The 16,063-nt window shown below is 36.3% G+C and overlaps 1 protein-coding gene across 1 annotated transcript; it reads left to right on the top strand.

Annotated features, from left to right (window-relative positions):
* The first annotated feature begins 3,217 nt into the window (after positions 1–3,217).
* Positions 3,218–15,862, top strand: siae (sialic acid acetylesterase). The gene is made up of 10 exons (XM_067419056.1): positions 3,218–3,354; positions 7,147–7,314; positions 7,451–7,611; positions 7,694–7,832; positions 9,751–9,934; positions 11,268–11,404; positions 11,487–11,620; positions 11,893–12,047; positions 12,141–12,336; positions 14,636–15,862. The coding sequence occupies exons 1-10, from the start codon at positions 3,297–3,299 to the stop codon at positions 14,870–14,872; spliced, it is 1,569 nt and encodes a 522-aa protein (XP_067275157.1). The 5' UTR covers positions 3,218–3,296; the 3' UTR covers positions 14,873–15,862.
* Positions 15,863–16,063: the final 201 nt, after the last annotated feature.

The following is a 16,063-nucleotide window of genomic DNA, read 5'->3' as shown; positions in this document are numbered from 1 at the left end:
TGATGAAGTGGGTCATTGGTCTCTCTATTGACAGCATGATGGGTGCTACTTACTGTCGCCATGCACAGTGCAATGCTGAAAGGCCACAGTGTAAAATAAAAGTGTCATTTTAACTGCAAAATATTAAGCTTAAATGAAACCCAAATAAATGGGAAAAACTCCAGAATTTTGAGGTAATCAGTTATATACATTTTTAAGGTGAGAAATTTAGTTAGAAGAACTTGCTGATTTTTTTTTTAAATATTGATTTCAATTGCTGTAAACTTGAAATATTTTAGTAAGCAAATGTATACATTTAACGTAAAATTTCATTTTCAGAACATTTCCTGATAATTCAACTCACCCCCATCTCACCCAAGATCTTAATGTCTTTCTTTCTTCAGTCGAAAAAAGATTACGTTTTTGAAGAAAACATTTCAAGAATTTTCTTCACACAATGATTTTCACTGGCAACCAAAATGTTTCAAAAGGCTTTGAAAGGCTTCAGAGGCTCTGCACAAGGGTCTTATCTAGCCAATCCATCTGTCATTTTCTAAAAATATACACATTTATATACTTTTAACCTAAACTGCTCATCTTGTGCTGCTGTGAGACGTACCATGGACTGCTGGGATGGTGCAGAGCCTCTGAAGCCCTTCCTTTGAAACTGCATTGATTTGGAACTTCAGCATTTTGGTTGCCATTGAGGTCCATTGTGTCAAGAAAAATCCTGAAATGTTTTCCTTAAAAACTTAATTTATTTTCCACTGAAGAAAGAAAGACATGAACATCTTTACAAAAACAAAAACAAACATGAACAAACTAACATAACAAAAAAAGTAAACTACTAACTTTAATCTTGCACACATAAAAACATAGCCTATATAACACTTCATTTGAGAAATTGTGAGCATGCTGGAAATAAAAATATCCGCCCAGTTTCAGTTCAATTTAAGTTTGTCTAAATTAAAAGAAACAACTTCATAAAATGTAAAACAATTAAACAATTCAGATTACATCAAATGTGTCAGTTTTGTGACCTCAAAAAAATAATAATTATAAATACTCATAAAAGTTCATTTGATTTAACTCATTTGTTTAATTAGAGTTGGCTCTACTCATACCAATTACGTATATTTTGAGAGCTATTTACAGTGAACAGAGTTTGAGTTTGTATTGTAAAAATTAGTTTGTACTGTAAAATATTGTAAAAATGCTATGGGAAAAAACTGTTAATAGTAAACAGTAAGTTATTGTACTATAAACAGGGAAAATTGATCTAAAAGATGGAAGTAAAAAAGAAAGTATACAACATAGTCATTTATAGTCAAAAACTGTAAACTGACAGAATTCCCTACACTGTAAAATACAGCCTGACAGTAACATACTGTTTTCTATTACAACAGTAATGTGCTGTAGAAAACATTGCATTCTGGGTATTTTTCAAATTGCTGTTAATTTAGAGCACATTTTCAACTGTAATCTACTGTACTTATGTTTTACGATTTTTTACTATAGTATTCAATGCATTGTGGGCTGGTACATTTTTTTATGAACACTTAATGGAGAGGGTTAAATCCTGTCAATTTATTTAATCCCAAATGTCAGTGTTTATTAAGTCAATACCCCTGGGCTTTCTCCAGGTTTTCTACAGAGAGATTATTCATATTAGATCATACATGGACAGACATGAGTCTTTCAGACTGTCTATTTCTTTCTTCTTCTTTATTTTTTTTTTTTTTTTTGGCTCTCTAGTGCTCGTTGGCAAGAGAAATAACTGTCCTTTTAAAATGCAGTTTCTTTTAACTATAAGCTATATAACAGAGTTTGAGTTGGTGTTTGTATAGCTAGATCTTGAAAAGAGTATAATTGTGGTGGAAATTGTATATGTACGCAGAGAGCGCGGCCTAGGAACTCCTTGTGAGACCTGAAGCTGGTTTCTGCTGATGAAACTGCAAACTGTTCTTCTGTAAAAAAAAAAAAAGAAAGAAAAAAGAAAAGAAAAAAGTCTTCAAATTAATTGCACTTCTAACTCCTTTTCTTCATTCTTTACATCTGGTCTTGAGTCCTGAACTGTTTCCTCCAACACTATTGTCCACTTTGTATGTTCTTGCTTATAAATAAATGTTTCACAGTATTTACACTGAAGAATTACAGTATATTGCTGGCGACTCTACAGCCGGTATTTTACTGTAAAATAAAAAAATGTTTTTACTGTAAGTGCAATACTCATACCGTAGAATTACAGAAGACTGGCGTTATTTTACAGAGAATATTTTGTGAGTGTACGTGACCCTTCACATTTTGAAGGTATTTAGTTTAAATAATAATTTCTTTATATTTTGTTATCAGCACATTTGAGCTTTGTTACATCTGTTGTTTAAGGAATGTTTGCATGATTCAGGTGTCCTGTGTGTCACAATGATGGTGTTTTGTGTTTGTGTGCAGTGAATGACTCTAATATATGAGCTATAATGAACTTCTTCACGGTTCTTCCTCTTTTACCGCCTGATGCAGGCCATTATTATGCTGGTTGACAATATCAAAACAGATTTTAGTAGCAGTGTGCATTGCTGAATTTACTGGTTTAAATATAAATTCACAGGTTGTTCTTGAAATATTTTGATGATTTTACAGTTTTTTGTTTGTTTGTTTGCTTTGTTTTTTGTTGTTGTTTTTTTTGTTGTAAAAACAACAGGATTTTCTTTACATTTCAATCAAAATTATAACCAAAACAAAATTCTATAGGCTACATTTAAAAAATAATAATAATAATAAAATAAAAAATGGACGTTTGCATTATTATGGTGACTGTAAATATGTTAAAGATACAAAACTGATATTAGTGTCAGTGTGTATTGTGGCATTTACTGGTTTAAATTTAGTTCGTTTAATTTAAAGTTGTTCTTTATATGTTTACAGAATTATTCATAATTAAAAAAAAAAAAGTTTTGCACTGCATAAGATATAAGTCCACAATAAATGCATAGAAGATCTGTAAATATTCACGTCATTTTGCTTCTCTTTCATGCTTGTTCACTTGTATTAATAATTAACCTCGACCAAAACAAAATTATATAGGTTACAATATAGGCTACATAAAAATAAAATAAAAAGCGCATGTCATTTATATAAAGAGGACAATGGTCACTTAGAAATCCAAATATTTGGATGTGCAAATCTGTAACAATATACGGTAAAAGTGAGTTACGTCAAACGTTGAAGTTAACGGTTTGGCTCCACAGTTTGAGGATGAACTTCTGCTGAGACTGCACTGCAGTGTTTACACGCACTTCCGTGTTTTGAATCATTCAGAGATGTCGATCCCGCTGGTTTTCCTCGTTTTGAGCGCATTTAACAGTGTTTTCTCGGCAGGTGAGTCCCTCACGGCAATATTTAGATAATGATATATGTTTTAGTTTCCGCGTGTCATGCAGTGCGCTTTATGCGTTGACATGCACGTGTGGCTATGCTTGTGTAACGCTGTTCAAATGCTCTTATTTGCAATTTTACATGATGTGAAATACAGACCATCTGAAAGTGCAATGCATTGTTAGTGAACGAGTCTGGACTATTCAGTATTGAATGAATGATGAACCGGACCACAACAAACGTTAAACTAACTTTACCGCAATAACAGACGTGTTGTTCACGAATCGACCGGAACGCGCTTTCCCAAAAGCAAGTATAAACATTTCACGTGTGCAATGTTTATGATCAGAGTCATCCAATAATTTGATTGAGAGGGGCAAAGTAATTTATTTTAATAGCAAGATTGCAGATAGCTTAAAAAAATAAAATAAAACGTCATTGACAAGCACCAGCAAAAACGCGTAAAAAACAGCTATATGTGTGTTTACATTGGGCTTTATTGCATTCTGTTTACAGCATGTGATGATGTGTCACGCGATCATAGAGACAGACAGAGCGCGTTTGGTTTGGGTTGGCTGTGCTCTTAACTGTCGAGTGAGATGGTGAGTTAGAAATGTTCACCCGCAGTCAACTACTACGTTAACTAATGTGCACAGTAGCCTAAATATAACTGATGTAAATGTGTAGTACAGTATAACTAATAAATATGTAGGCTACAGTAATAACTAATGTAAATATGTATATGAAGATGTAACCTTACAAAAACAGTGAAGTTTCATGGTTAGTTCATGTTAACTAATGCATTTACTAACATTAACTAATAGGGGTGTAACAATTCACTCGTGTCACGATTCGATATGACTATACTGATCTCACAATACAATATACAATATTTAAGCCTTTTATTATTATTATTATGTGTGTAGGCTATTATTATTAGGCCTATTACGATTATTATTATTAGGACCCACAAATATACCTCCATTGCATCATTATACATTATATTCAACATTTTATGTACTATACATATAAGAATAAACCCTCTGAAATGCTTTGAACAATCATACTACTAAAACTAAATGTGACCTGGCGATTTAAATGATGTTTGCGCTTTTGAAGATTACCGTTCCGGCAGCGCGTGCACTTCAGATGATCAATGCAGTCTTTCACAGCTCTAATCGCAAGAGAGCGTGTCAAAATGACCCCTCTTAAACTGTAAATGTTTAGCTCATCCAAGGAATTGAATTCTGCATTTACTCCCTCTCATGTTGAATAATGGACTTTAAATGGAGGGACAGAAATCCCTCAGGTTTCATAAAGAATATCTTCATTTGTGTTTGGAAGTTAAATGAAAAATGACATGATGGTGAGTTCATGTTTACATTTGTGTTACATTTGTAAATTTGTGTTTGGGTTTGTGTATTATACCTTATAGGCCTACTTCAGTAAGTTGAGCCTTGGATAAAACAACTCTATCGCGAATCATATCGTCACATTTTTACATCACGATATATATCGTTACACCCTGTTAACTAATCCAACCTTATTATAGTGTTTTGAAATACAGCATTTAGGCCGACATTTAAATAACGTGCATCTTCATTTATTCATTGTAATTCACTACAGATGTGTTTTCACAGATTTATACATTCTCTACTTTAGATCAGTGTTCCAGTAGTATTTTAAGATGACATGCCCTTTCCAATTTCCTTTCACAACTCAGTAACTCACAACTCAGAATTTCGAGTTTCCTATATACGTTTGCTTTGTCATTCATGTGCTCAGAACTTGTAATTACGATATTTCCAACTCCACTATTCGTCCGTCCGCATGGCTACATCATAAAGGTTTTCGCCCCCTAATAATGACCCCTTGACCCCTTATTGTGGGTCAAAAATATCATATTAATACAATACAACGAATGGCAATTGTTTATGTCATGGGCAGTTTAGAATTATGTGGCTAATTTATAACATACTTTCATCCTCTGAAACATTTAAAAAAAAAATGTTGTCTTGCATTTCATAATGAAATTGGAGAAGCCCAGTGTGTGAATTTTAATGTGTGCAAAGGATTGTGGGTAATTGGGGATGTGACTGAGTGAGACACGGCAACGGCTATTTGCAGTAAGTGCAAAAAGTAATAGATTTATTTTGAAAGGGGGATTCTGAAATCCACTGCCGCTTCAATATACCTGTATATATTTAAATCCTTATTAAATTCATAATCAAAGCCTTAATCAATATTTATCTTCCTATATTATTATAATGATTCTATCCAGCTAGGATTTTGCTTTTAGTTTCTTGTTTTCTAAAGTGTGTATTTGGTCTCTGAGGAGTGACTGAGGGTCTGGCCTAGAGATGTGTGATGTGTCACTTGCAACACTTGCAACAAGGTCGTGTTTGGATTTTTGAGGTATCACACACCCCTAACATGTCAGGAGAGCAGTACCAGGGTTCGCTCACTTAGCCCGGCTTTCAGATATGAAATATGGATTTGTTTCATTTAATTTATTATATTTAATTTATTTTATATTTCCTTTTACTGAAACACTATGAATATTGCCTGTACTGCTGTGTGTCCCTCTCACTGAAAGAAGGCACATGTTATCAGTATGTTTTGGTTAGAACTGGAGCTTAATCAGCTCCAACCTTGGAGAGACTGTGTAGATCAGTGTTGAGAATGGTGTACAATGGGCACCCTAAGAGATGGGTGGACTTGTTGTTCTAGGCAAGCTGGCACCTGCTTCTGATCTGGAAGGTCACTACGGGCCTAATTCTGGGGTGAACGCATCAACAAGTGACACATCTATGGAAAAGTGCATCAGATTAAATGACATGAGTGGAAATTTACCATGACTGAGCATTTTCTCTGAGCCAATCAGAACCATCCACATTACAGTAATGACGTGGATAAGACCTTGAAAACGGTTGGGACAATTGTGTACGATCGGGCGGGGCAACGAGACGGTGAGAGCGGGAGCGCGGCCTACAAACACTTTGTGAGACTTAAAGCTGGCTTCTGCTTTTGAAACTGCAAACTAAATTTTCTTTGCAATAAGTATAAATAGCAGTTCGATTCTATTTATAAATTGTGGCAGATATTATTTACTCCTCAGTGTTGTTGTACATTAAATGGTGTGCAATAATAACAGAGTGTAAATTATTATATTTATTAAAATTATTAAATTAATGCCACCTTATTGGGACAATAAAGCCCTCCCTACATAAACGCTTTATTATTTAACACATGTTAGACACTTTATTTCCGCTTTTAGAATATTTATTCATTTTTATTGAAAATAAATGCCTTTCTGACCAGATATGCAATGGGGAGTTCAGGAAAAGGCAGATTTGAACTCGGTTGATTTGCATCAAAAGTTTGTGCCACACACCTTACCCCTACACTATTGCTACTGTTGACGATTCAGCGTATTCTGTCATTTTGCCTGGCCCAACCAGACGTCAGTGGACAGAGTTAGTATAAATAGCTTCTGCCGACAAGGCGGTTTTATTTGCACTGATGATACACTTGATGCATCCTTCAAAATATGCTAAAATAAGGATGCAAAACAATGGCCATCTTCCAAGGATACTTCAAACTGATACAAACTTTTATAGGGTTTATAAAAGTTTATAAACCCTATAAGCAGCCTTACTTAGATGCAGCAAGAAACACCCAAATTATTTTAAATAAACTGTTTGAAGAATTGGTTCATGTAGTTGGACTTTCCCTTTACTACAATGCAATCTTACCATAATTTAAAATCTTATATTCATTTCTTTGTATTTCCAGCACCAAGAGAAGTGTTTCAGTTGTCTTCTTATTATGGGGATCACATGGTTCTGCAGAAAGCGCCGGCCAAAGCAGTCGTGTGGGGATTTGGACAGACAGGAGCCAAAGTTGTGGTGTCACTGTCTGGATCCCACAAAGTGTCTACACACTTTACTCCTGTTATCAATGGTGAGTATCAGTTACACAGGTAAAAATGACTTGTCATTTCAATTATGTATGATTGACTTTCTTCTGTGAAACACAAAAGGAGAACATTGAATCTGTTTGGGGTAATTCAGAACAATGACAGTGCATTGTCTCACAGGTATTTGGTACACAACTCTCAATCCTGTGGAGGCCGGTGGTCCCTACAATTTGACTGTTTCTCAGAAAACAACTAACAGCTCAATCACGCTCACAGATGTGCTCTTTGGAGACATCTGGTTATGTACTGGACAAAGTAACATGGCATTCACTGTTGGTCAAGTGAGTACATTTCTCTTAACTCTTGAGTTGACCTCTTTCAGATGTGTAGTTAACCTAAAACATGTCTCTTGTTCTTCAAAAGTTGATTAATGCAACAGAGGAGCTGGCCATGGCGTCTGAGTTCCCTAATGTGAGGATCTTCCAGGCTGCCTTGGAGAAGAGTGATGAGGAACTAATTGATCTTGCAGGAGTGGAAGTTCCTTGGTCCAGACCAACAGCAGGTATGGAACACAGTCATATGGAAAATATTACTTTATATTAACACCTAATATAAAATGGGTCCAAGACTTTCGTTCATCTTCGGAAAACACAAATTCAGATATTTTTGATGAAATCCGAGAGCTCTCTGTCCCCTTCATAGACAGCTATTTAACACTTTCAAGGCCCAGAATGTTAGTAAAGACATAATTAAAATAGTCCATGCGACTCCAGAGTCAATACAGAGCCGGCGTTCTGACGTAGAACCCAGAAGCTCTAGCCTAGAAATCTAGACGCACCCTAGCGGCAGCAAATCTAATCTGCCGCAAGTGTCGTCTAGCAACTCTCAATACACTTTTGAGCTGTAAAAGCCAAACTCTGGTCAGGCCAATCACATCGTGTATAGAGTCGGTGGGCGGGGCTTAACATAATGGCGGCTGAGTTGCGCTTGCGTGCTACTAGTAAACACAGAAACTGGCGAACGGCGGTCTTTCGAATCAGCTTTGACCGCGACTCTGGAAGACTTAGAGTTAAGCTTTTCTCTGAGAAAAGAACGGCAAGTCATTCTTAAAAAGGGAAGGTGTGTTCGGAGTTTTGCTGAACGGATACGGCGAAAGTTTAATCTGTCAACTAGCTCTGCTTCACCTTCGTTGCTCTGGTTGTTGTAGCAATATTGTATCGCGTGCAGAGGGAGTTTGAAAGACAACCGTTTATCCCGCTCCTCGGATATAGCTGTCAATGTTGAGTTTCCAGACCAAACATATTGATGTGGGTCTGGCGTGTCAGGCTACAGAAGCGCTGCACTGCGGTTACAACGTAAACAACGTAGGAGTCTGATAGAGAAGAGAAGAAATTGTTGAATAAAATCATTATTTTTGTTTTGTTTTTTGCACACAACTTATTCTTGTCGTTTCGTAACATTATGGTTGAACCACTGGAGTCACACGGACTATTTTAGTGATTTCTTTACTACGGTTGGGGGAAACAGTTCAGGGCCCGAGACCAGATGTGAAGTATGAAGTCTAAGAGTCAGAAGTGTGATTAATTAAAGAAAAATTTACTAAACAATAGTTTGCCGTTTCATCAGCAGAAGCCAGCTTCAGGTCTCACAAGGAGTTCCTAGGCCGCGCTCTCTGCGTACTCTTTTCAAGATCTAGCTGTCATTACTGCAGGTTAAATGATTCTGATTGGCTAAGAGAACATCTTGGAGTAAATTTTCACTCATGGACTGATAGGCAGAAGCATGTCTCCACTGATCAACTGTTGACGGTTGGACCCTGGATTTAGGCACGCTGTGACCTTCCAGGTCATGAATAGGTGCCGGCAGGTCTCAAGCACGATACCAGTTACACACCAGTACTGATCTATAACAAACAATACTAGAGGACATACACAGATACACAGCTTCAATGTTGGAGTTGGTTGAGATACAGCTCTGACCAGAAACTTTTACTAAACATCCTGATAGCATGTTCTTTCTCTCAATAAGAGGTACAGACAATATTTACCTATTATTCTCTAGTAGTGGAAGATGCAAAGAAAAATAAAAGCTTAAAAATATAAAATTAATAAAATATAAGTAAAAGCAACATATGATTCTATAACTAAGTAAATCTTGTAATCTTGAAGAAGTGATTCAAATCATTAAATATATACAAAAGATATATATTGAAACAGGAGTGGATGCCAGAATTCACCCCTGTCTATGGGGTCAGAGAGATGTCAGATTTGAACGAAGGTCTTACGGGTTCGGAACGATGTAATTCGGAGTAATTAATGACAGAATTTTTGGATGTTTTACATTTCTGACCCTTCAAGAATGCATGTTTTTGTTTACTTGATGAAAATATAGAAATTAAAAACCTTGTTAGCAAAAGGCATGCATTAATCTCTATCTTTCCCTGAAGAGAGATAAGCAACTGTTCTTCTTGTCTTTTTAAGAATTGCTTGGTGGAAAGAATTTCGGCCATTTCTCTGCAGTGTGCTGGCTCTTTGGTCGCTATCTCTATGAGACACTTAATTATCCCATCGGATTAGTGGAGACGTGTTGGGGAGGCACACCTGTGGAAGCCTGGTCATCCCCGAGAGCACTTCACAACTGTGGGTTGAAGAGCTCGATGACCAGGTATTATAATAGCACACCGTTTTTAAATTATGTAATAAAATTAATTTTGATAGGTTTTTTATTTTGTTTTTATAAATATATGTAATACAGTTCGTAGATGGGAAGGAAGGAGGCGGGAACCGGCGAACGTTTCAAACATTTATTAAAAATAACTAAACAAAAAAAATGAAAGTAAAACCGCGGGCAGCCCCTCATGGACGACTGCCCGCAAACACACAAAATAAAACATAAACATAACATAACATAAAATTCCAGGCCTGGTCCTCTCTCGTCTTCCGCTGTCCTTGTTCCTCCTTATATGCTCCTGTCACATGGCCGCGAGACGAGACCGGTGTGCCACGCAGCTGGCACTCGTTAACATTAATCACCGGCCCGCTCTCGCGGTCCCTCGCCCCGCTGCTTGCCACACCACAATATATAATGTTACAAAAATATTTTAACAACTTTCAGAAAAAAAAATCATCAATTTTGTTTTGGAGTCTCATACTACAGGTTTACATGCCAGTCAAAAACACTTACATTTTCTTATAATATTGCACATCAACACATTTTTCAATGATTCTCAAATGACTCGATGGACGAATCAGTCTCTCTAAATCCCTCCTTTCCGTGAGCTGTTGTGATTGGCCTACCGCTCGTGTTTCAGAAGCTAAAGGCACATTGCCATAAACGTCAGCTCTAGACTTCAAGCCTAAAGATGACACAGTTTTTAACATATCAATCTGAGCATGAGTCTGATGATGAAACATTGGAAGAACTAGTAGTTAATCAACCTGAACCTCCATCGCAAAGATGACTTGAGCAGGATGTTTCTCAGTGATCCAGTACTCAGTCTGAGGTACATCATGAGAGGTTGCAGCTGTAATCAATAATTATTTGTGATTCTGAGGAGCAGCTAATGCAAATAAACAAGCATTTCGCGAATCCTGCGTTGAACTCCCAGATTTGAGAAGCAAAATATAAATCAGTAGAAAGTGTTTGAGGGTTGATCAAGTTCTTTACTAGCAGATGTATAACACAGGCGGGCATTATGTAAATTTATTTTCTAGTGACTTAAAACCATAAACATCTCGTAAAGGCAGTTCAAAGTTGATTCTTCTGGGAGACAATAACTTTATTTATCGTGCATTTTCGACTTTACAACTCTACAGAACGTTTACATTCACAAATAGCTTTATGCACTGCATGAAAGGGAATATTCAAAAAAATAAAATAGGGGCACTTTCAGTACATCATTGACCTTCATATGTAAATATGTTTTAATATATAGTTTGTAAAATACAGTACAATATAGATGACTTGAATTTAACATTCTCAACTTCTGTACCTGAAGTGTTCCTTACAGTCCTCCACCTATGCAAAGTTACCTCTTGGGGAACATCTCTGCTAAATGGATGAGTTCGGTGCTGTGGAATGCCATGATACATCCATTACTCAACATGACCATAACAGGAGCCATATGGTACCAAGGTACTTCTCCGAATTATAGCCCTTTATAACAATTATAACATGTGCAAAGACTCGCTATTTTTACCTTTGCTCTTTGTCTCAGGTGAGGCTAATGCAAACTACAACAGGGATAAATACAACTGCTCTTTTCCTGCCATGATTGACGACTGGAGGATGGCTTTCCATGAAGGCTCAGATTGCCAAACTGCACTAGACTTCCCATTTGGATTTGTGCAGGTACCGTTAAATAGAGTAGGTTCCAACTGCAGAGCCAATGGGTAGAGGTCAAGCTCCGCCTCACTGGATGTAATGGGTGGAGCTAGATAGTCAGACGAAACTCTAAGCATAACCATAACTCTACCCATTACATTAAAAGAATAGGAGCTGGACGTCATTTGGCTTTGCAGTAAGCAGAACTTGCTTAAATAGTCAGTAATGGAAGGAAAATATCTGAAGACCTATGTGTCATCATAGTAAAAAAATAAATTGCACCTCCATTTCATTTCTAGCTAAGCACATATCTCAAAAACAATCATCATGATGGCTTCAGAGAAATACGCTGGCATCAGACAGCAGACTATGGCTTTGCCCCTAATCCGCGCATGAAGAACACCTTTATGGCTGCTGCTATCGACTTACCTGATGAAAAGTCACCCTGGGGCTGGTGAGGAAGATAAAGTGTTATTCCAATAGTTAACTGGAAATGCTGGACTCTTAACATGCTGATTAATCTGATTTTGTTGGGGGGGTTCAATAGGATCCACCCAGAGGATAAACAGGATGTGGCATTCAGACTTGTGCTAGGGGCAAGAGCTGTCGCCTATGGGGAGAAGAACGTGTCTTTCCAAGGACCTTTCCCAACTCAGGCCATCCTCAACCAGTCTTCCATTAGCATTGTGTTTAATCAGGATATCAATGCCACTCTTGATAAGAATGATGGTCGTTTTTTTGAGGTAATATACATTTAAGTACACTGCACATCTAAGTTCATTAGAAAACTGTAATTTTAAGCAGGGGTGGTAAGTAATCAAGTAAAAATACTTTGATACTTTACTTAAGTATTTTTTTCGGGGATCTGTACTTTACTTGAGTATATTTTATTTGCATCTACTTTTACTCTTACTCCACTACAATATTAAAGGCAAAGTTTACTTTTTACTCCAATACATTTCCCCATGCCCGCTCCAAGTATTAAGTATTTATTACACTTGATTTCCAAACCGGTCTGGTCGGTCATGGATGATCCAGTCGGGTATAAACTTGGAAAAGCTGACAAGTCAGGTTTGCCACACTAACGTTAGCTCAGTGTTTCCCCAACTTTTTTATTTTGCGGCACACAATTTACTATGAAAACATCAGTAACATTTTACAATACAGGTGCACTATTATAATTCATGCCTAACTAATGCACAGATAATCATGAGTTAATGTATTACTAATGAAGAACTAAACCATTTATTAATGATTACTGCATCAGCAACTAATGAACATTCTCTATGATTAATAGATTAAGTAATATATGAATTGCTATTAATTAAATATGACATCATTAATTCCCTAATAACATATTACATTAACTAATAATGTAAATTCATGTATTCAAAGCCATGCATTCTGACTCTCAGTTGTCTGTTTAATTCATCATTAATCATAACAATTGGCAAAATTATATTATGACTTTACTTGTTGAGGCACATGACTATTAACTAATTGTTACGTAATATGTCATTGTGGTTATGGCTTTTGAATTAATTTTGAATTAGTTCATAGTATCTTGCTCCTCATCTGTTTTATGGAGCTAATGTTATGGAACATGTCTATTTTAAGTTTAACCCCTATACTGCGTTAAGGTGCTTCATTGTCTTTGCAAATCTAACAAATTCTTAATTGCAGTATCTAATCTTATCATTTGTTCAATTAAAGCATTTCATATCAGTCCCAAAAGATTTTATCTGCTTAATGATATTTACAGTTAATTTGAATATTTACTTTTTACTTTCCGTACTTGAGTACCTTTTAAATCTGATACTTTTGTACTTTTACTCAAGTGATGTTTGAATGGAGGACTTTCTACTTTTACTGGAGTATTTTTTTATTTAGGTATATATACTTTCACTCGAGTATAACTTTTGAGTACTTTTACCACCTCTGATTTTAAGAAATATGAATTCAAAGAATGGCTGGTTTTAAATGGTTAGTTCACCCAAAAATGAAAATTAGCCTACGATTTACTTACCCTCAAGCCATCATAGGTGTATATGACATTCTTCTTTCAGACTAATACAATCAGAGTTATGTTAAAAAATGTCCAGGCTCTTCCAAGCTTTATAATTGCAGTGAATGGCAACCCAAAATTTGAAGCCCAACAAACTGCATCCATCATTGTAAATATTACTCCACATGGCTAGATATTTTACTTTATAAAGTTTTAAAGGTGGATATTTTTCTTAAACAAAACCCATGGCTTCCCTTCAGAAGGCCTTTATTAACCCCCGGCGCCGTGTGGAAAACTTTTATAATGGATGGGTGCAGTTTGTTGCACTTCAAATTTGGTCCGCCATTCACTGCCATTATAAAGCTTGGACGAGCCCTGGGGCACTACATGCCCTTATATTACATGTTTTAATATAACTCTGATTGTTTTCTTCTGAAAGAAGAAAGTCATATACACTCAGGATGACTTGAGGGTGAGTAAATCATGGCCTAATTTTAATTTTTTTGGGTGAACTTTCCATTTAAAGGTAGGGTAGGTAATGTTTTTTATAAACACATTTTGTTATACTGGTTGAAAGTCTTCACATCCTGATAGCAATCAATAAAGGGGTCTAAATATCAAAATATGTACATATGTCTTCTCTGGAAGTCTTTTTTGTCCAATCAGTGTATTCGGTCTAAATGCAATGATAGGCTGTCCTACCTGCCTGTCAACCTAAGTATTTGCATAACAGTATCCACCTTTACAGTTCTTCCTGAACAACAAGCTAAAGGCTGCGTTTTTTTATGCACAGCCTGTCAGTAAAGGTTGCTCCATCTGAACGCCAGAGGGCACTCCATTTCCTGCAGAAACTTTAAATATGTGTGACGTTTTGGCTTGGCTTAGGAGAGCGAGCTCTGAAGGGAGGGTGGGGTCTTATGCTTTCAAAGCTAGTTTGCTATTGCCCGCCTCTCCGAAATGGCCTACCCTACGTGTTAGATGAGACTGCTACTGTTGAAATAATGTTGACTGTATTTTTGTTTTGTTTTTTACCATAGATCTGCTGCTCTGAGGATAAACAGTGTGAATCAGATGACAAATGGGGGCCTGCTTTTATTATAAATCAAGGCTTAAATGATGTCTTAGTTTCTACACCAGTGTGTCCATCTGCTTCTATTGCTGCGGTGCGTTATCTCTGGACAGACTGGCCCTGTAAATTTAAAGCCTGCCCCATCTACAGCTCTAATGGACTCCTACCTGCACCACCGTTTATCCTGGACATTTCAAAACCATGAACAGCACCTTCATGTTTAAAACAATGTCTCTTCATATCATATAGGAATGATTTCAAAATATATATATGAGTAAAATGTATGGGAGAGAGATTTTAAGCAAATCCTTTTGAGTCACATAAGCTGGAAATGTCTGTAATTTGTTTCTTGTGTGGTCATAAGGTATTTTCATCATTGACAGGGGCTAATCTGTGATTTTATTGCCGTCCGAATCCAGAATGTCAGTGTTTTTCTGCCACCACCAGCGTAAAAATCCCCGGCCGTATTACCTACAGTTTTTTGACAAACACCAAGGTCGTGTGGAGATTTAATTGCCGTCCGAATCCACATCTCTGAGTTCTTCTGATTACTTTAAATGCTTGCTTAAAATTTGCTTAAAATGAACTGTTTATATCCTTTTTGACCACTGCAGGGCACTGGTTGCGCTTCACTGTACTTTGGATGCATTTTAAAGAGCTAGCCTAAATTTTTATTTCTGAAATGTTGGAAAGTGTTTACAAACATAATCTTTCATCAACACTCAAAAGAGAAAGAAAAGAAAATCATGTACACATCTGAAATAAGCCATTATTACGGAAGTAATTAACACTACAGGTTAAATTTGCAGCATTGTATTAACTTTTTAAGATTTAAATAATAATTTCCTATTGTTAAATTAAATATTAGTATTTTATGCTTGGAAGTATTATTCCAAGCATATGACATTTTTACAGCAGACAATAATTCGACTGGCCACGTGAGCAGTGTTCCTAGGTGTGCAGGATCACAAAACTAACTCCTCCGCCAGGAAATAAATAAGCGTCCACATGAGAAACATTTACTGGTCCGAAAAGGGCTCTTGACTGGAGAGCCATTGCACACAAGTTCTGCACAATTCAGTCAGTTTGCACTTTAATTGTGTCCTTTTGGACATATCACACTTTTTATATGATATAAAATTTAATACCACTGTGTTAATCATGTTTATGTTTCATTAAAAAAAAATTGTCCTCAGACTGCATGATTTGAAAGTTTTTTTCAGTGTAGAATTCATATTATGGTACACTTTAAAGATATGGGTGCACTAATATGCATTAATTCATGTTTAACTAATGCACAAATAGTCATGAGTTAATACATGACTCGTGAAGAACCTTTAATGATTACTGCATCAGCACCTAATAAACAGTCCACATCATTAATAGTTTGGGTAAT

Source organism: Pseudorasbora parva, chromosome 16 (assembly GCF_024679245.1).
Source record: "Pseudorasbora parva isolate DD20220531a chromosome 16, ASM2467924v1, whole genome shotgun sequence".
NCBI classification, from domain to species: Eukaryota; Metazoa; Chordata; class Actinopteri; order Cypriniformes; family Gobionidae; genus Pseudorasbora; species Pseudorasbora parva.
This window is presented reverse-complemented; position numbering and strand designations above follow the sequence as displayed.

What these genes read in the sequence shown, in the direction of transcription:
- siae (XM_067419056.1), top strand. Translation starts at nt 3,297, where the DNA reads ATGTCGATCCCGCTGGTTTTCCTCGTTTTGAGCGCATTTAACAGTGTT. An exon ending in TGGCATTCACTGTTGGTCAA is followed by an intron (nt 7,612 to 7,693) that starts GTGAGTACATTT and finishes GTTCTTCAAAAG; the next exon opens with TTGATTAATGCAACAGAGGA. An exon ending in ATGATGGTCGTTTTTTTGAG is followed by an intron (nt 12,337 to 14,635) that starts GTAATATACATT and finishes TTTTTACCATAG; the next exon opens with ATCTGCTGCTCTGAGGATAA.